The 22,264-nt window shown below is 38.5% G+C and overlaps 1 protein-coding gene across 4 annotated transcripts in view; it reads right to left on the bottom strand.

Annotated features, from left to right (window-relative positions):
• The window catches only part of PRR16 (proline rich 16), a 233,090-nt gene that overhangs the window by 111,664 nt on the left and 99,162 nt on the right, over positions 1 to 22,264 (bottom strand). Inside the window, exon 2 of one of the 4 annotated variants that reach the window (XM_036310355.1) lies at positions 19,231 to 19,325. The exons of the other annotated variants lie outside the window; for them this stretch is intronic. Within the exon in view, the coding sequence (XP_036166248.1) occupies positions 19,231 to 19,239 (9 nt within the window). The 5' untranslated portion in view covers positions 19,240 to 19,325. The remainder of the gene's footprint in view (positions 1 to 19,230; positions 19,326 to 22,264) is intronic. 4 annotated transcript variants of the gene reach the window in all.

The following is a 22,264-nucleotide window of genomic DNA, read 5'->3' as shown; positions in this document are numbered from 1 at the left end:
ACAAAGAACAGATGACACTCACTGAGCAGATGATGACTAGTCAGTTTCTTGGAGTTCTTGTCAGAGGGTCACAATCTAGACAGAGGGACCAGTGTTTAGGGACAGAGTCATATTAGAGCTCAGCATGTCTGTGAAGTAGCCACAATTCAATGTGATTGCAGAATTACATGTAAAGATGCACAGTATGGGAAATGAGTCTGGACAGGTAGATAATTAAGGGTTTGTAAGTAACCCAAGGGAGCTTATAATTTTTTCTATGGATTGATGATTTTCAAGCTGCATGCTCTGCTCTGCAGATACACTGCGGTCCCTTAGGTCACTTAGCAAGGCATACTGGGAAGAGCCGAGATCAGGGCTCTCTAGGTCCCATCCCACTCACTGAACTTCACATCTAATCAACTCCATGTAACTGAGATAGTACATAAATATACTAGTAATTGAAAGAAGAGTCTGTTGACAAAAAAAAACAACAACAACCCACATGTGTGAAGAACAGTGTTACGGGAAACAGGCCACTGTTGAAGAATTTTTAACAGGGAAATGACAGGGTCAGATTTGCAGATCAAAAGGATGATTTGGTGGCTGATGGGGCTGAGACTGAACAGCAAGGATGCTGTTCCAACTGTCCAGGTGAGAAATGACAGCAACCTGCAGGGACTAAAGAACAAAGGAAGGGATAAATAGTAGAGAGGTTTTGAAAGGTAGAACAAACAGGAACTGGTGACTGATTAGATGTGAAAGGTGAGGCGGAAAGAAAGGATAAGGAAGGTATTAGCATTTCTGGTTGGAGTACAGCTGTGGGCGGTATAAGGGATACCTAAAGAGGGATGGAGTTGAAGGATGGAGCCAAGAACAGTAGAGAACAGATGTACTCATCATTTAACATACTGGGTTTGAGGTTCTGGGACAACCAGATAAATATAATTAATTTAAGAAGGATGTTAGCCTTGAGCTCAGGATTGAAAATGCCTATGGATTCAAGTTAATGCTCTCCTTCGTTTAGTGATGGAGAGTGAAGCTGCATATGGATGATTTGTCCCTGGCACATTTTTCAGAGACAACAGGGACATTTACTTATATTTGCTGTTTTCATTTGAAGGAATGAAAGTCAACAAGAACAGAAGAAAAACCCAGGTGTTCCTACATGGTCAAGAGCAGATGAATAGATGTCTATAAGCCTGGATGGTGTTAGATTTCCTCTCTATTGTCATACATCGTGTTCTCTGTAGGAACGCTGCTTGAGGATTATTCCTCATTTCAGGTGGGATAAAGGACAGTGTGAAACTATGAAAATATTCCCTGAAAATAGGGTTCTCTTTTTAGTGTAGAAAGTCTGGAGAAATTGTTAAAGAAAAGAGCAAGAAAAAAACATTTTCTTCCCTTCCCCATGCATTTTTTAGAAACTATATAGTACTCACATATTCCTGCTGTCACTTATCTAACTGCATTATAACTATGGCTTTTGTTTGTTGCAGTCATTCATCGGTTAGCTCCAACAGACCAGGTATTGTAAGTCTTGGGTACAATGGCTGAGCCTCCAGCTGATACACACTACGTGGCACATAGTTCTCAGTAAACATTTGATGGTTGAATGGAGTGAGGAGGATATATAAATATTTTTGCATATAGAAGACAGGTCAGAATCTATTCAGCATCAGCATAATTCTCCACTAGGTGAATATTTGGTTTAGTTCCTCATCCTCACCATCTGTCTTTGTTTACTTGTTTGATAATACGTCTTTCCTCCTCCCCCATCTCTACCTCTACTCTGTTCCTCTGGTTGACAGGGCATTCGTCTTACAATGGCCCCTTTATTTTAAATTGTAGGCAATGGATATTTCTCTCGCTCACTGCTTCTAGTTCCTGCAGGAAGTCAGCCAAGTAACTGACAGCCAATTCATAGACTGCCCATTTCCAGAATGGCAAAGTGAAAACTGCCCAACCTACACGCAAGCCCAACCTTAAGGTTAAAGCCCAACAGTGGTAGTGCGGGTGAGGCTCAGAGGGCCAGAGGAGAAGAGCTGGGCTTTGTTCTTCTTTGTCTTGTTTCTTTGTTTTGAGAGCAGTGAGGTCAGTTGACAGAACTATATGACTACTTTTCAATAAGGATGAAAGGGCTGGCCAAATGCTGTCCTCTGAAGAAAACAGCAATAAAATTCATGTTCTACATTTGGCCCACATCCTTGTGCTCCATTCACAGACACATGCAACCATTCTAAATGTAATTCCAGCTCTCTCTCCATGTGTACATAGTTAGTTAGTGCATAAATAAAGCACAGTCTTTTCTAATATTCTACTGTCTTCTAAACTGCTGTTGGTGAATTACCAAGCTATTATGCAGCTCTAGAATGACTGCCTTCACAAAACCTTTATGTGTGCCTGTGTTGTGTTTCTCTTTCCATATGGTGCCAAATAGGTTTGCATTAATGTCATTAATGCAAAAATCCTTGTAATATTTATATGTCACTGATTTGAAGTCAGTAATGTTGATTTTAAATAACAGTAAAGATATTTTAAGGTGAAGAAGTAGGAGAATCAGGAAAGCTACTATCATTTTGGGTCTTTGGATTTTGAACATATAGAAAGCAATTCTATAGGATTTTTCACTGAGCTTAATCAGTCAAACTACAGAAGAAAACAGAATGTAATATATATACTGATATATTACAAAAGGAAGCAAAATGTTCTTCTGATTCATTAGCACTTTAATTTCATTTTTATAATCTTCTTGCTATAAAATTTATTATAACTAACGTTTATTTGTTTATAAAATTTGAGTTAAAAAACAATAATAACAGACTAAAATAATATTAAAATGATAAAAATAGATTAAGTGGATCAAAAATAATAATTATCCAATATCCTATATAATAAAAGGGTAATATGCAAATTGACCCTAATGGTGGAACAACCAGAACAAACACGTGGCCAGTCACTATGAGGTGCACTGACCATCTTTCAGTCCCTTTCCCCAGCCAGTAGGCTCCCACTGCCCAATGGAAAATGCGGAACTGGGGGTGGGTGGCAGGGTACATGGGCGGTGCCAGGCCAAGGCCCCTGCCCCGCTGGTTGCCCCACACACAGAGGGTGACCCGCAGCAGGGGTAGGGCCAGCAAGCAGGTGGGAATGGCCGACCTCTTGGTTTCTCCCCCAAGCCGGCAGGCTCCAATTGCCTGATGGCAAATGGGGAACTGGGGGGTGGTGATGGCAGGAGGCGGGGCTGGCTGTGGGCAGCCAGGGAAGATGGCCCTGATTGCAGGTCAGGCCTAGGGACCATACCCTTGCATGAATTTCATGTGCTGGGCCTCTAGTTGGTCAATAGATAAACATTATGTGTCAAATGGCTAAGTACACACAAAAAAGTGACTTGCTGATGATAAATATCATTCATTTGCTTGTTCTGAGTTTGTGTAAGGCACAGATGCTGAGTTACTTCACTAGATACTGAAGTTTGAAATAAAATCTGTTGCTTTTCCATAACAAAAGTGATTTCAGAATTCCTTAAAGTTTACTGCATAGATAAAATCTTGGCTTCAATTCTATGAAAGATGTGTCTCAATTCCTCTAAAATAACATATTTCATTGGGATTGGAGTATTTGTCACTAATTGGATAATTTTATTTTGAGGTCAGGATTTATAAACAGAATAATAAAATGTTTGTCCCTTTTCTTCCTAACCAGATAAATAAAGAACTATGTAGACATATAGAGGTAGAGATATTTTAAAGGTAATTAGCACATAATAGGCTGCATGTGTGTGTATACGTGCATGTGTGAAGTAAGACAGTGTAGAGAAGCATTTCAGAGCTAAACTGTGAAACCCGACTGCAGATAACCTGTTTGTAAATCTCAGCTTCGTTATCTCCTACCTACATAACTTTGAGAAGGACCAGGACCTTTCAGAGTGCCTTGCCTTCAATAGGATTATCACAGAATTTCATAGACTTGTTAGAATTCAATGAATAAATAAATGGAAGATCTCAGAAGTGTGCCTACTTTACTGTGTTATTAAATCATAGATGACAATGACTGAAATGCTTCTAGCCTGTATGTGCCATGAATTATCCTTAAGTATTATCAAAATAACTGCTTAGCTTTTAGATACAGTTGCTTTAAAGTGTCGCCATATTATAACTTCATCACTGATTTTGGTGAAATAACATGTCTTTGGTGCCATTTCTATATGTATTTTTAAAAGGTTAGTATGACTCCTGCCACCACTGAAGGAGGAATTCAGGAATTAATGAAACTAACTAAAATAACTAAGAAGGAGGGTGGCATGTTATTACAGTATCAATATTTCTTTACCTTTATGTGTCACTTTGCATGCATTTTAAGAGCAAACCCACAACAGTCCTGTCAAATCAAAGTTCTCTTTAAGGGAGGTCTTTTTAAAAAGTGTGTGGGAGAGAGTGAACTGAAAGCAGAAAAACAGGGAAGACATAAAGACAGAGGAAGTAGATTCATCTACTAAGAAAAAAATTATGAGAAAAGCAATACTCAAATGTAAATTACTTCCCTTCCGATCTATTTCTTCTCATGCTCAGTAGAAAATGAGTACTTCAGGTCCATCTTATGTATGTGCATATATCCTAGTAACCCAGGCTCTTGGTATGCTCCAGAATCAACTTTAAAATATCAGCTCTTATTTCACTGTGGTGATCTATAAAGATGAGGTTGCCTCTATTTTGAGTCCAGTAAATTCCTTCTGAACTTTAATGTCTTAAATAAATATTTACTATCAGCTTATTCTATTGTCACTGGCTTCTTTATGATAAGAGTCAACTCCTAACATTAAAAATCAGTTTATCTGTGTATAAGTCCTGAATGTTTATAGAAAATATAGCTAAGCAACTAAGGAATATGGGAGACTTCTGTTTCTCACAATATAGTATACCAGACTAGACAGAGTAGAAAGCATGAAACTTCTCTAAAATGTATTTTTAGATTTGATAAAACAGGAAAGGGACTGTCCAGGTACTAGACACAGAAATGTAAGCCCATGAGATGGTGCAAAGCAAACTTAGTGCTGGGGAGGAAGGTAATTGTTTGGGATTTGACACTCACTTGCATCCATCAGAATCCTGGAAGAGCTGTATGCTCTGTGAAGGGGTAAGTAAGAAATGTCTATATTATAAGACACAGGCGTTTTTCTGTACTGTGGATGCAGGAAAAATAAAATTCTTTCCCCCCCAGGAACTTTTTGAAAACTTTGCCTGAGTTTGGAATTAAAATTTATAGAATCTGAACATTGTGGCAACCCCAGGAATAGGAATCATAAAGGCCTGTCTAGCAATGAGCTAGTGATACTATCTGGCAAAAGTAGAGGCAAGTTTGGTCTTAAGAGATTTTAAAGATTTAGATGAACTTAGAATTGAAAAGTGACAAAATATATAAGGAAATAGCTCACTATGATTGAGACTTAGCATGAAGAATAAACAATACAAATAAAAACCCAAGCACTTAAGATAATAAAAATAGATTAAACTGTGACATAAGTATTTTTAAAGTGACTAATGGCATACATTAAAAAAATAGAGTAAGATACTGTGTATAAATGCAAGTAAACTTATAATCAGGTTAAACATCAGATTAGACACAGTTAAGGAGGAAAATAGTGAACTAGAAAACTGATGAGGAAATAGAGCAGAGTAATAGAAAGATTTTGAAATATTAAAAAGTGGTTAAGATATATAAATTATAGAATAAGAAGGAACAACATATAATAAAAGTTCTCAGTGGAAAGGGTCAGAGAAAGAGAATGAAATTAAGGAAAATAGCAATAGGTTAATAAAAGAAAGAATGGCTAAGAATTTGTCAGAATTGATGGGAAAACTTGAATCCTCTTATAAAAGGGAAAAAAATAAGATGTGAGAGTGATTTTAAAAAGTTCACTTTTGGGATCATCATAATGAAATGGCCAATGACCAAAGCATATAGAAGACCTTGAAAGCAAACAGAGAGAAAAGACAGATTAAATGAGAAAGATTGAGAGTTAGGCAGACAGCTGATTTCCGACTTCTCAATTGCTACAGTGGAAACTAGAAGACAATGGGTTGATGTTATTAAAAGGATGAGTGGAAGTAACTGTTTGCCTGAAATACTATGTCCAGTAAGTCATTATCTAAAATGAAGGATAAATGTTTTTCAAATCAAAATCAAAGAGACTTCTACTGCCTGTCTGTAGCTAAATAAATAAAGGATGTACTTTAGGAATATGTAAACTGAGTCAGAAAGGAGTGTGAAGCAATGGTGAGCAAATAAACTGGGAAGTATAGCAGTAAATCTAAACATGCATTGCTAGTATAAAACAATAAGTATAACAGTGACTACTTTAGGCATATAAACCAAGGCAAGTCTAAAATATTCAACAGTAAGGCAGTGAGAAGAATTAAAACATTCTAAGATCCTCTTATTGGTCAAGAGACATCTAGAAATACTTTTATGCATGTTAAATTTGCATTTTAGATATATGCACTTGCAGCAACCAAGCATGCATGTTAAAAATTGAATGTAGTCTCCATAAAAAACAAAAGAAGGAAAAAGCATGTATTTCAAACAAGTTGAGGGAATTCAACAATGAAAATCAGAGGTTCTTGACTTTAAGATGCTTACTGTTGGATGGGATGAAATTTCATACAAAAAAAGATAAAATCTGCTTTATCCTAGAGAAATCTAATCTCTCTTGCCCACATTTTAAATCCTCTCCCCTTTACAGCCTAGGGGGAGAAAGAGTTCCAATAAACTTACATGTTTCCTAGACTTTAAAAAGCACAGTGGTGGGCTCTGCCAAAAACACGTAACAGAAACAGAATCCATTATGCAACATATGTGTGGAGAGCTCTAACAAGTGTCTGCAAACTGGCCAATACATGTGCTTTACATTAAGTCTACCCCACTCAGTCTCACTTATATCCAAAAAAACGACTGTCTTAGAAACAAAATAAATGTAACCAGAAAAATGTTTACATAGTTCCCATGCACACTGCTTTCTGAAAAAGATACCCATCTTTGTTCCCTTGCTGTCAGCGCATCGTTTCTGAATGGAAAAAAGAAAACACACCATGAAGTGAAAACAGGGCGACTGCACATAAAAAACAACACTTCCAGGCTTGATGCTCAGCCTTCCAGGGAACAATCCATCTTCATGAATAAAGAACATAAACCCACAGGATAACAGAACAGTTGAAGAAATGATTATAGGATCCATGTTGCTGTTAAAAGAAGAACTATACACAGCTGAACCAGGACAACAGAAAAGAAATACAATTTAGCAATGTAACTGTACTAAGAATAGGTCAAGAGATATTGTTTCAAACAAAACAAACAGGAAAACACACAAATGGTTCTTTTATTTCTTTAAGAAAGGTACTAAAAAAGGGAGGGAATGGGTTTGTGAGCTTTTGACAAATCTGGCGTTAACAGTAAGTTGTTGAGTCCATAAGAAATGGACTGAGATCTAAGGCTTCAAGGCATCAGGAAATGTGCCATTCAGAATATTCCTGAAGAATAACTTGGAGGTACATCGGAGCCAATTCCCTCTTTTGTGAAAGCAGCCGTGTATCTCTGTATGGCAAGCCAGCAAACAGTTAAATAGCCTATTATACTCCCCTAATTTTTTTTTTTTTTTTTTTTTTACAAAGCTGGGAGGCCAGAAATGAAAAATGATGCATTCAGGAACATTATTTTTAAACTAGAGGCCCAGTGCACAAAAACTTGTGCACTCGGGGGGAAAGGGGGGTCCCTCAGCCCGGCCTGTGCCCTCTCACAGTCTGGGACCCCTCGGGAGATAATGACCTGCTGGCTTAGGCCTGCTCCCGGGTGGCAGAGGGCAGGCCCAATCCCTAGGTGCAGCCCCTGGTCGGGCTCAGAGCAGGGCCGATTGGGGGGTTGGGGCACCACCCCCTGTCACACTCAAAGCAGGGTCGATGGAGAGGTTGCTGCGTCACCCCGTCACTCACAGAGCAGGGCCCATCGGGGGGTTGGGGCTCTGTACCCTGTCACGCACAGAGCAGGGCCAAACAGGGTGTTGGGGCGCTGCCCCTTGTCACGCACAGAGCAGGGCTGATCAGGGGGTTGGGGCGCCATCCTCTATCACCCACAGAGCAGGGCCGATCAGGGGGTTGGGGCGCCGCCACTCTCACACTCAGGGCAGGGCCAATGGGGAGGTTATGGCTCTACCCCATCACACACAGAGCAGGGCCCATGGGGGGGGGGGGTTGGGGCTCCGCACCCTGTCACACACAGAGCAGGGCCGATCAGGGGGTTGGGGCGCCGCACCCTGTCACACACAGAGCCGCAGGGCGATCAGGGGGTTGGGGGGCTCCCTCCTATCAGGCACAGAGCAGGGCTGATCAGGGGGTTGGGGCACCTTCCCCTGTCAGGAACAGAGCAGGGTGGATAGGAAGGTTGTGGCCCCGCCCCATGTCACACACAGAGCCACAGGGCGATCAGGGGGTTTGGGTGCTGCCCCCTGTCACACTGATCCCAGTGCCGGGAGGCATCTCGGCTCCGCTGATCCTGGTGCTGGGAGGCATATTACCCTTTTACTATATAGGGTAGAGGCCTAGTGCACGGGTGGGTGTGGCTGGTTTGCCCTGAAGGGTGTCCTGGATCAGGGTGGGTGCCTGGACAGCCTGGGTGAGGGGATGATGGCTGTTTGCAGCTGGTCACACACCCTTCAGGGTGGGGGTCCCCACTGGGGTGCCTGGCCAGTCTGGGTGAGGGGCTGAGGGCTGTTTTCAGGCTGACTGAAGCTCCCAACTGCTCCTTTTATTCTTTTTTTTTTTTTTTTTTATTCTGGGCCAGCTTTAGCTCTGAGGCTTGGCTCCAGCTCTTAGGCCTCCGCTGCTAAAAGTAGGTTTCTGGCCTTTGCTTACAATGTTGCAATCCTGGGCGGAATAAGCAGGTTTCTGGGGTTTTGTTTAGCTTCTGTATTTGTTACATAGTTGCTTAGAGTTGCAGCTCAGAGGCCTGCAGCGGCAGGCGGTGAACGTTGGAGTCCTCAGTCACTGAAGCAAGCAAGCCTCATGTTAGTTTCAAGCTGCCTGGCTGCCGGCCGCCATCTTGGCTGGCAGTTAATTTGCATATTGCCCCGATTAGCCAATGGGAAGGGTAGCGGTTGTACGCCAATTACCATTTTCTCTTTTATTAGATAGGATAGGTACGGTGTATATGGAATCATAATTTTCTCCATCTATCCAATGTAAGAGGCTTGATAATGGACAACAAAGACTACTACTACAGTGCATCAGTACCAAGTCACATTTTAAACCCGTACTGCATACAGTTCCAACTTAGTATATGATGTTAAGAGAATCTTAAGATAATACAACTGCTTATGAACCAAGCTATTATATCTATCAAGCCTCTACAGACTTAATCAGTCAGCACTTATTAATTATCTATTATTTCAATGAGTACAGAGTATTAGAATGGTTTATGGGTTATCTATGACTAGTATTCAGGAAAACTGAGAAATATTAAGCTCACCTCAGCCACTTAAAAGCTACATGATGTTGGCCTAATCTTTGTATGCCTATGTTACTTTATCTGTGAAATGGAGGAAGTGACAAATGAATTCCCTACATATCACCCAAAGTAGAAATAAGGGAAAATGAAATAACAGAACATAATGAAGTTGGGTTATCTCTATATATAAAAGCCTAAGAGATCGCCGCAACCGAAACAACCGAATGGATGACTGAACAGGCTGCTTGGGGTGACCAGGCTCGCAGGGGGGGGTAGTGAGGGCTGACCAAACGACTGAGCAGCAGGCTGCATGGGGCAACCAGGCCAGCAGAGGGGTTACTGAGGGCTGACCAAACGACTGAGCAGCAGGCTACACGGGGTGAGCAGGCCAGCAAGGGGGGGCACTTAGGGGTGACAGAGTGGCAGTGGGGGGGGGGGCAGTGAGCAGTGACCAGGCTGGCGGGGGGCAGGGGTGGCTGCTGGGGGTGACTAGGTCGGCAGGGAGGGCAGGTGGGGGTGACCAGGTTGGCAAGAGGGGCAGTTAGGGGTGATCGGACAGGCAGGTGAGTAGTTAGGAGCCAGTGGTCCCGCATTGTGAGAGGGATATGGGATCGGGCCTAAACTGGCAGTCGGACATCCCCCGAGGGGTCCTGGATTGGAGAGGGTGCAGGCTGGGCTGAGGGGACCCTCCCCCCCCATGCACAAATTTCATGCACCGGGCCTCTAGTTGATTATAAAGGGGTATATTAATTACATATCCAGGGTACATTTAGTGAGTTTCTGCTACACTTTGCAGATATTCGTCTATATACAAGTCTAATACCATGATACAACTTCCATTTAAACATCTCCATCTAGAGACAAACTTTAAATGAAGTGCAGAAAATAAATGCCTTTCCAAAGTCAGATGTTCAGCTTATCATATCAAAGTGAAATTATATCAGTACAAAATTGTACATAAATAAAAACTCCCTATTTTATTGCCAATTTATTTTTCATGCTAGGTATAAAAGTGACTTTTATCTTTTATTCAAATTATGAAGAGAGGGCAGAAAAATTTAATATGGATTATACACTTTTGAATTTGATTTTCAGCCTGCTTTATCTTTATCCTAAATGATGGTCCAGGATACTTAATCTCTGGGCCATGATCCAGTTTGTTTGCTTTTTAACAGATTTATTGAGGTAAATTTGCATATGATGAAATTTGCCCATTTAAGTGCCCAATTCTGTTTAAGTAAATGATTTTTAGTAAATTTACAGATTTGTGCAACTGTTGCCAAAATCCAGGTTTGGGACATTTCCATCACCACAAAAAAATACCTTTCATGCTCATTTGCAGTCAATCCCTATTACAACCCCTAGTTCCAGGTCACCAATAATCCACTTTTTAAATCTGTATATTTGCTTTTAAAGGACATTTCATATAAGTGGAGTGATACATCCTATGATCTTTTATATGTGGCTTTTTCTACTTAGCATAATATGTTTGAGGTTCATGCATGTTGTAGTATGTGTCAGTAGTTGGTTACTTGTTATTGCTGAATAATATTTTATTACATAGATATTTCACATTTTGTTTATCTAATTATTATTTGATGGATATTTGGATTGTCTCTATTTTCTGACTAATATGAAAGTATTATGTGTATATACTTCATTATAGATTAGAATGTCTACAGTACCAATATGCATATGTATTATATGTATGTGTATAAGTATGTGTATATGTATATGCATGTCTTCAGTGCTTAGGCTTGGGGAAATGGGTACTGAGATACACAAGCCATAACTTTAGACTTTCCAGGTGCTCCCTTATTATTATTCTAAGGTACCTTGGTGAAGAGAGACAGGAAGTAGAATTGTTAAGAGCACAGATGCTAACGTTGGGTTCCTTGGGTTTGTAAACCAGTTTACCAGTAACCAGAACCAATTCTAAGTTAGGCAAGTCACTAATTTCCTTGGTTTTCTTCACTATAGATTGGGGGTAATGACAATCCTTTATGCACTTTGAGTGAGGGTTACATGATGCAAACCACATATCCCAGTGTTCATTAGATGTTAACTATTATAATTACAACAGTACATCAAATCACTGTGGAAATAATTTTTAAGAGTTTAGTGGTGCTATTAAAATGGAGAGTTTAGAAGATTTCTGAGTCTGTTTTCCCACTAAGAGATGTACCTCTTACTCTTGCTTAATACAATACACAATCAAGCACAAACACCAAATGGCTTTATATGGAGGGCAGAAATACCAATTTTCTTGTCTGGTCATTTATCCCACAGTCACTGGCTGAGAAAGAATCTTTAGTAAGCCTTTGTTTCAAGATGGAGCATCACTGCATCCAGAGACAAGTAGCAGAATTAGGTTTCTATCAACCAATGAACACTCATTCTTTTTGTTATTGCGTCCGCTGAACCTGAGACTAGCCACATGACAGGAGAAAAGTAATAGCAAATAAATACAGAAGGCAATGAAATAGCTTCTCACGCTTAATTTACTTATTTACCAAATATACACTGTATATTATATGCCAGGAATAGTTCTTATCCAAAAGTAGCAACTCATTTAATCTTCATAACAATCCTATCAACTAGTATTTATTTATTACCTCCAATTTCAGATGAGATAACTGAGGCACAGAGAGGTTGAGTAATTTGGCCAGTGTCACACAGCTAGTAGTACAGAGCAGATTTCCAAACCAGGCAACCTGGCTCCAGTGTTTAGTTTGCTCCTTTATGCTTTGCAACCTCTTTTACTAGAAGAAACATCTAATAGAAGTAGAACATATTCCCAGGCAAGAAAAGTAGAAGCGTGATCAGTTTTGTTCTGCATACAGATTAATTTTCTTTAATTGTACTACTTGATTAACCTTAAACCACAAGAATAAGCTTCTTTCAAAATGAGTGAAATGAGGTAGAATTATACCCTACTTTCATTTTCATCTTAAATGTCCTTATCCAATTTTTATAAATTTAATATTAAACAAGGCAAGCTTTTCAAGTTTATGATAAGGTTCTTCATATGTCCTAATCTGACCATCAGAAAGAGTCCCTACCTGACCACAAGAACATTCCCTTCCTTAACAATCATTCTTTCAGTACCTGTGAACTGAGAATGTAGACCCTCTGTGGAGAATAAAAATCCCAGTTGTGAAAAGTATTGCACAATTCATGTTCTTCCTGAAAGACCATGGTGCATATTAACATTTTGAAACCTTTGAATTACAAAAACATTTAGGTATACACTTTTAAGATTTAAAACCTACAGATAAATTAAATGTAGTTCTACATTAATGTTTTAAAGGCTCTGAAAAGTCCTGATGTATAGTCATCTGACTAAATTTTTATGTAGTTTTTCTCAAAATATTTAAAAAAATGTTTCTGTTGAAGAAGAAATACACCCAGCAGAATCAGAATTGGCTTTTCCCCTATATAACAACTATTTACCTGTATTGGAAAATACTGCTCTAGAGGTCTACCTAATCCTTAACAAATTAATGCAGTTATGTCTTAATCTTCTGATGAAAACTTCTTTTAATACAATCTCTGAGGCCTGGCAAGGGAAAGAGGACAGTTAATAAAGTATAATCACATGGGTAAGTGTAAAGATAAGATTAAAGTAACATTCACTAACATTACTAGGCATTTTGCTCCAGATGTTAAGAATTCTACAAGGATTATCTCATTCAATGCTCAAAATAACCCCTAAAGGCAAGTATTTATTGTTAACTGTCATTTTGCAAAAGAAGAATAATGTGCACAGGGTACCCCACTTAATAAGGGGTTTAAAGCTAAGCTTCAAATTCAGGCATTCTAAATCCAGAATCCATATTCCAATTATCACACCACTGCCCAGCATGTGCCAGGGAATCATAGCACGCGCACATGCAGAACCCTCAGGAATAAACTAGGAAGTAGATAATTATTAAAACTACCAAGAAAAATCTAGGAATGGTAGATATGATTTATTCACCATAGTTTGTTTATGTTAACTCTTGATACATCTGCACTTATAAAACCTGTCAAATAATATATGTCTGTTTTTCTCTTTACAAAGAAGTGTGATGATTGGAACTTTTTTCTTCTTCTCTATCCTAGAACAACCCCAGTGATAGCACATTTTCAAATGGTGGTATATTCTGTAAACAGCTGAAAATAATAAGATATATATGCAGTCAAAGCACTATTTCATATTACCCTTCATTTTTCCATGGAAGAATTATTCATACATTAATCCCTAATCCCGAGATATAAAATGTGTTGTGTTTGTAAGTGAACAGTGCACATTTTTGTATTGTTTTCTCCCTGCTGCATACTTTTCGAAGTGCTAGCATTAAGGTTCTGCAAATCAAATTCTATTTTGACATATAGCCTTTTAAAGAGCAAAAAAGGAAACAATGCAAAAAGACACTAGATTTAAAGCCTGCAAACAGTTGCTAACATATGGAATTTCAACTTCTAAAAAATGTACACTTTTCATGCTCTGTTCTCAGAAAACAATATCAAAGCAATGAGTAAGACCTTTCTTCAGATCTCTATAGCTTCTTTATCCTTTGGTAACCTCCTCAGAGTATCTGAAGATGGAAAAAGAAGGACAAATTGATCTGGAGTCTTTTGCCTTCACTCTATAGATACTTACTGTGCTGTTACTTTTCTAGATGTTGAGGGCGTGGTATTGAAAAGGAGAGATGAGGCCCATACCCTTAAGGAACTTGTACTTGACATGGAGGAAACACATTCAAGAAGTAAGAAAGCAAACACATAAACAAGGTATCACAGAGTGGTAAGTACCCTGAAGAAAACTACAGGTAATTCCCGAGAGACAGTGGTATGCCAAGAGATGAAGTGTGTGAGTGGGAGTGAGAGAGACACATGTGAACAACTAAATCTCAGACTAGGTGTGAGCCAAAGCACTTCCAAAAAGGTAGCATATGAACTGAAACTTAATAATAGAAGGATCCAGCCCTATGCATACTAAGTGCAAAGGCCCAGAAGTAGAATGCGAAGCAGGGCCCAAGACTGATAGGAGATAAGTTCTAGGGTTAGAAGAATTTACAGCAGATTGATCAGAAGATAGCTAGCCAAGGTAAGGAAACTGAAGGAGCTCTAGGGGCAATGAGGAGTCATAAAAGTTTTTCATGTTTGATGACGCTGGTTCTTTTATATTTCAAAAAATTCTACTTTTGCTGCTCTGAGTGAAATGGACTACAGGGGGGCAAGGGAGGAAGCAGCATCTGGTCAGGAATTTGTGTAAGCGCAGTCAATGAAACGATGAGCTAGCTAAAGCAGGTGCAGTCAAGTCGCCCCCCGCCCCTCAAAAAAAAGGGATTCAGGATACCTTCTGGAGGCAGGTTTGACAAAAATTTCTGAAGGATTAGACATGAGGGATGAGTAAAAGGGAGGAAGCAAGAATGATACCAAGAGTTGGCCCATGAAACTGGTTAGATGATGTAGTGACATTGAAGAAACTAAACAAGAGAGAGTTGTGGGCCTGGGCATATATTCTTAATTTTGACATAATTAGTTTGAAATGCTTATTACACATCCAATGGAGACAATGAATGGGTTCAGGGAGAGATAAATTTTGGGAGGAACTCACATATTCATGGTATATTAAGTAATGGGACTAGATAAGATCAGCACGAATGGGGGATGGGGCAGAGAAAGTGGAGGACGTGAGGGGGTAAGGGAATGGGCAGGAATGGGGGAAAAAGAGAGAGAGAGAGAGAGAGAGAGAGAGAGAGAGAGAGAGAGAGAGATTGAGAGAGAGAGTGCTCACTCTGAGTATGTGGGCCCTGCAACATTTATAGGTTGAGGAATCAAGAGGATTTAACACAAAACACTAAGGAGGAGTGGCCAGTGAGGTAGAGGGAAAATAAAAATTTAGCTGTTCTATGCACCTTGACAGATAACATTCTCACAACAATAACCAAAACGTAGTGCTCTCTGGCATTTCCCAGCTACAGCATTACTAGTACAGTCTGTTCATTGACTTACTAAGGCAGTCCTCAGGTTACGTGGGAGACCAGACCTGTTCCTACATAAGTCGGAACCCACCTACATAAGCACCTAGGTCACTCACATGGAGCACATACACAGCAGTAATGAAGTGAAACAGTAAAAAAAAATTAAAAGAAAGATAATTCCTGACCTTTACTTGTGGTAAATAAATAATAAAAAACATAAAGCACATATGTACATACATTGAAATGACGGAATTTTTTTTTTAATAAATAAATGGGAGATGGAGATGTAATCACGAAACAACGTACATCGAGTCCGACGTAGCCCGAGGACCATCTGTATATCATAAAACTACTTGCTAGCTGATTACGGTTGGATGTAAACAATAATTCTCTAAAACAATTTGTACAGTGTTTTGGCTGAACAACAAAATCAAGAAAGACCATCTCATAAGCACACCTTCCTGCAGGTTATCAATCACTGCACACATCTGTGGAGAATTGCAACATAACCGTGAATGAAGCTGATCTTCCTGTTTCACCCTTGCATCCTCTGGCCTTGCTGTCACTATGCTCCATAAGCTTTCCCTGTTATCATATCCAAGGTTATGCTTTATGACAAATACATTTGAGATAAATTTCAGTCACTGTTTTATTATGGAATTATACAATCTTTCAAAGTTCTGATATATATTTCTCATATTTTTCATTTTATTTCACTAACTAAAGCAGATTTTGCCATGGCTTTCCAACTTGTTGTATATTCCTTCTTCAGAAATTCCGATGGCTATTAATCAATACTTATGTCAGTTTCTGAGCCACATTAATTTTAGCTTCTCTCTATGTCACTATTCATCCTGATTTAATAAACTAAATTTATTATTTTGCATCCTGTGTGATTTACCTCCAACTAGCTAGTCTTATTTATTTTCTTCATCTTCTGCTAGATGTTGAACATATTAATCTTTATATTCCTTATTTCTAGCAGACTGACAGTACAAAGTGCATGGTCAACAGGTGTTGAGTGAATGAATGAAGTAATCTACTAGACTGGTTCAAATTGTTCTTTTTCAGTTTGACGAAAATGATAAAAACATCAAAAGACTGCTTTATTATATTCTAAATTGGACATTTAGGAGAAATGTTCCTGTTGCTGAGATTCTTAAGTCCTCCAAATGTTCCTATCTCCTTTTCATTTCGATCTGTAATTTTCATTATTATGCTAGTATAATAACAAACCATTTTGAATGAAAACTGCTATTCAACTGCCCTATGAATTTTTCTATCCTCAGGAACTAGCGATATGGTTAAACTCAATAGCAATATTAAATGTTGGATTTTCTCTTTTGCTCCATGTAGCAAAAACTTCATATATTTTAACAAAATTTATAGCCCCTATAAATAACTGTAAAAAGACATTGAAAATGTAATACTATTTTTACTAGTAACTTAATTACTATTTAAACAGTGAATTCACCTTTTTAAATCAACCAAACTCAGTTGAAACAGTTAAATATCAGACCTAAATTTTTTTCTAGAAAAATTATAAATGAGTTGGAGAGTTTCAATCAGTGTCTGATGAGTAGACCAGAAATCTGAAGGGTGCAGAATACTTCACTGGAGGAAAGACACTGTCTGGTTGTAGTCTATCAAGATTTTTTCCAGGGGAAATGCTGAGCTACAGTGCTCTGCCTTTCCTGTAAAAGTCATACCAAACAGAATACATGGAAACTAGGTCCTGCGTTCTATGGAATTAAGTCAGCTAAAGGTCTTAGGAACTCAGATCGAATAGGTGACTTGCAAAATAATAACAAGCAAGTTCATACTAGAGCTAGAATTTGAATCTGAGAAATCTTAATTTCTGGTCTTACATGATCTTCACCACATAATTTATATTGGATACATCATAGCTTCATGGTCAAGTCACACAATATCAAAAGAAAGGAAAATTTAGAAAATAATTCTATGTATTTCTTCATGGGTTTTGCTTATTGATATAGAGATTTTTTTAACCTCTTGATGCTGATTTAGTCGACAACTTACCCTTACTTTCCTCTCAGTGATTTTTTCCATTTACATAATGCTCTATGGCTTCTATTTTACTTACCGTTAAAGTAGAATTTTATTAAGAAGCATGGATGGAACTGGTGAGCATTATGCTAAGCGAAATGAGCCAGTTGGAGAAAGATAAATGTCACATGATTTCACTCATATGTGGGATATAATGATCAACATAATTTGATAATCAGAATAGATTTAGAGACAAATGGCCGGGAAGGTGGGGTTAGAGAGCAACCAAAGGACTTGTATGCGTGCATATTAGCATAACCAATGGACACAGACACTGGGCGGTGGGGGCTTGCTCGGGGTGGGAGCGGCTGGGGAGGAGGGACGGTCAAGCGGGGGAAAAAGAAGACATATGTAAAACTTTAGACAATAAATAAATAAATAAAAAGAAGATAAATGTAGCTAAATTCCAAATAAGATTCTCCTCTTGTATTATACTTAGGTCGTATTAAAATGAAGACTTAATTCACAGCTCCTAACAAACCATTAAAAACCAGTATGATTGCTACAATCCCTTCACTGGAAATAGTTTACTTAATTACATTATTGAATTCACTGTATGCTACTATTGAAAGTTTATTCAACAGTCTCTCAACTACAAAGAATAATACCATTTAGAGGAATTCATTTCAAACAGAATATTTCCAAATGCAGGACATAAGGATAACTCTGAATAAAGAAAAATAGCACTTGTAAACATGTCACTATATCCCCAATATTTGACAGTATGCAGACATAATTTTTTAGATATAATAAATTCACTCTTCAGATGAAATAGTTGACTTATCATGGTATTGTTCAGATTTTATCTAGATGTGGAAAATGTAGTATCCATGTCTAAAACAAATAATATCTAGAGTCCTATATCTATAGAAGCGCTGAAATTAAATTACAGCTCCAGAAGCACTTGGGCTTAATGAGAAACAAAGCCACGTTCTTTCATATATGGAAAAATACTGGGACCAGTGAACCCATATTGGCAGCCTTTCATGGTGGGAAATAGAAAATTGCAACAAAAGAACACTGTTGACCTTGACTGTACATGTTTTCACTTCACTAGGAATTCCCAGCTGTTAAAGGTGATGATCCTTCTTATGGTCACATAGGTTGTAGCCAAGAATATCCTGAATTATGAATGAGTTCTATGTACCACAAAGCAGTATTTAGGAAAAATTGATCATTAACTCAATATTTAACTCTAAACAAACATATCTTTTATGTATTTTTATTGGTTTTTTAATGGCCAAATTTATTAGTTTCCTATAGAGTCAATATAAAAAAGAGAAATTATCAAAATGTAAACTAGTTTTATTCATAGAAGGCGTGTATATTCATGAATTAATTGATACTGGCACCTTGGAAGTCAAATCCTGCCATTTGAAAAAACACCATATATATGTTCTTTAAAATATTTTTTGAGTCTTAGAAACAAAGAAAACATTGCTGAATTTCATAATGTTATTATACATATTTTCCTCTATGAAAAAGACAGACTGAAAATATGACAAGTTATATGGTGATCACAATTTATATAGTGTGACTGTTAATCATGTTATTCGTGGTCATTATTTAATAACTTTAAAACTCAAAGATATCTAACTGTTAATGGAAAACTGTGTATGTGTTTTGAATAACAAATCATATACTGGACTTCCATGTTTCTTAGAAATGCTGGTATGTGTTGTCCACATTCCTGCAAACATCACATTAAGATGGGGCTGACCTTGGGCATTTCCGGGTGTCCTGTTGTCACTGTCTGCCTGTGGCACTGTTTCCCTGTTTCATCATGTGGGGAGGTGGGAGAAGGTTATGGAGCTTCTGTTAAAAAAATTAGAGAACTTTTAAAAATACTGTATTTACTTTAGATTTTCCAAAACACACTGAACTAAACAGATACAGGAGCTTATGAATGGGGGTGGGACATCAGTCAGTACGAAGGAATAGGCTATGCTGATGGAGATGTACACACGAACAGAAGAGGAGTTAATATATGAACCATGTACGTGGGGGCATGCATGTGAAGGACTACATACTGTTAGTGAAAAGAACTGTGGTACAGATCAGTCAATAAATCAAGTTTTCAAGAATTTCACTGAGAAACTGTTCTTTCTGAGAAAAGATTGCTAAAGCAAATCACTGGAAATTTTCCTGACATTAACACTTACTCATTAATCAATACTGTTTCAGTATTGCTGCCCAGTGATCATTAACAGACAAATGAGCATACCAGCTTTAGGGACAATAGTCCGGAAGGGAGGAGCGGTCAACCATGTCACAGAAGTGGATAGAAATACCCTCAGTAAAGTGGTAGTGCAGAATAGCCTCTTGAAATGAGAGCTATCTTCAAATATTTAAAGGGATGCCTGGCCTCAGGAAACTAAGCTTATTGTATGAGGTGCTAATGGGCTGAGCCAACCTCAGAGAAACATGCCCTAGGTCTTGTGAACCAAAGACTATCCTATCTGAGAGGCAGAATTGCTTATAGCAGGGCCTAAGTGATCTCTTGGTAGTGATACTGTCAGAACTCTAAGAGCCACAGGGCAGCGAGTACAGAGCCTCTGACTTGGGAGGTTGAAGTACAGAGCCCAAGGTCCTTGAGGTTGCTGCATCCAGTTCAGAAATGATAGATGGTTGCTCCCCAAATGTGTAATCCCTCGCTCTTGCCTTAAGCCTTTAGTAACATATTCCCCAAACTCTGCAGTGACTGAGATTTGTTTAAACTAGGTATTAATAAAAAGACAGGAGCTTAAGTCATTTAGTTTGCACAACCATTCGCTCATGGTTATATCACTATGCTTTGTCAGTACTAAGAATACCGCGATGAATGAGAAAGAAGCCTTCCTCAAGGAGCTCCACAAGAACCAGCCCGGGCAGGGGCTGAGGAAGGGCACAATTTCCTCTGCTCCCATTGCTCCCCATGCTGTTACTAATTTTCTTCATCAACAATAACCTTGATTATTTAGTAGAGGAAAAGCAAAATTGTACATATAAATAAGCTCAAGGTGTTTAATTTCATTATGCATCCAGTCATAATGAATGCTCATTCATCAAATACTCACTAAGCACCAATTACGTGCCAAGAGCCCTTCTAGTTTTGGGAAATAAAACACCAAGAATCCCTGCCCACGCTTTTATTACAGACATGCGCATTATAGGAAACATTTTCATTAATAATGAATTGTAAAGTCTGAATGCAAAACCAGGATTTTAAAAATGTTCCAATGAATAGCATTATGCAGGCACTATTTAATTGTTTGAACAATTTTATGGTTCAAACACTTAACAAAGTGAACAGTCAAAAATAAGGTGAGCAATCAAATTAACCAACCACATTTCACATTAGATCTACATTAAATACTCTTAGCGATATTGGCAAAAATCTGAGATTCGTAAAGTTATACTGTTAGAATGGAAAAGCAAAGGAATGGTAAAAAGTATGCTATCTATATTAATACTTCTGGTGAAATATACATACCTCTGTTCTTTCCTCCCCAAAAAAATATTTGCCCAAAAAGCCATTACAAAAGAGTTGTAAGGATTTAAGAAAAGGAACATAGATTTTTCTGTTAACATTGCTATATTATTCTTCATGCCAAGACAACGAGAAAAGAGCAGAAGTGCTGGCTATGTGACACAAGATATTTACTTCTCTATCGCCTCCCTTTTGCCATCTCTGAAAGGGAGGTTAATAAAATCATACTAACTTCATAGGGCTAAAGTGCGAATGAGCTAATACATGGGAAAGATTTAACACTCTTTAAAGCACTTAAGTGTTTGCTATCGTTCCTGTTATTAAATTGAAGAGCAATGCAGTAACAATGCATGTCAAAGCCTTTACTGATAGAGATTCTCACTGGACCTACAATGAAGAATTCTGAACCCAGCACCTATACATTGTCCTTGGTCTCAGTGTCATATAGTCTCCAGGCAGCACAGCAGCCCACCACGCTGCTCTAGTTGGTGGCCATACTTTTCTCCTCACAGCAAAGTGAAAATGCCAGATTCTAAGTGTGCTGCCAGAATCCTCCAGCTTCGTAATTGCCGCCACTTTTTTTTTTTTTTCTTTTCCATTTTGACAGTATAGATTCTGTTCTGCTGTTTGGCAGAGATTGCCTGGCTTTGCACAGTGGAAAAAGCTATTACCAAGCCACTCCAGCCAAAACTTGTGATCTTATTCAGCAACAGGACTTTTCTGCCAAGGACAAGCTGAACAACTCCTTCCTTCATTCCCCTCATGTGCTTCACACACAGTCTCAGACGAGGCTAAACCCAAAGTGGGAAAGGGTTTGAAAATTATCTGGGAAATGTTTGAAGTAATTCATTAATCTGTGTTTCAAGCATCCAGAGTATTACTGCGCATGTCAGAAGGAAAATGTCTAAACTTTATACTTGGAAGCAGCTATGGGGAAAAGACAGAAGATGACCTGAATCTGGTAGAGGAAAGAGTACTAAACCTGAACCCTTGACAAATGCACATTTACATTTTTGGCCTTTGCAGAATTAATCAATGCCCACAATCTGTTTTGATACTCCCACCCTGATAATTTCCTTGTCCTGACAACGAGACGCAAAAAAGCCCATGGTATAAGCACCGATTTTGATTAGGTTTTTCAGGAATACTGGGTTTTACCATGAGCTTGCTACAGTATCATGTCTCCCTGGTGATCAATGACATACATTTGTAAAACATGTCACATGCACAGGGTCACAATCTAGTTCTAGAGAAAAACATGTCTCTATATTAAGCCATTAGATTT

This window comes from Myotis myotis, unplaced genomic scaffold (genome assembly GCF_014108235.1).
Source record: "Myotis myotis isolate mMyoMyo1 unplaced genomic scaffold, mMyoMyo1.p scaffold_m19_p_5, whole genome shotgun sequence".
Classification (NCBI taxonomy): Eukaryota; Metazoa; Chordata; class Mammalia; order Chiroptera; family Vespertilionidae; genus Myotis; species Myotis myotis.
Note: the sequence above shows the minus strand (reverse complement) of the source record. Positions and strands in the feature narration are given on the sequence as shown.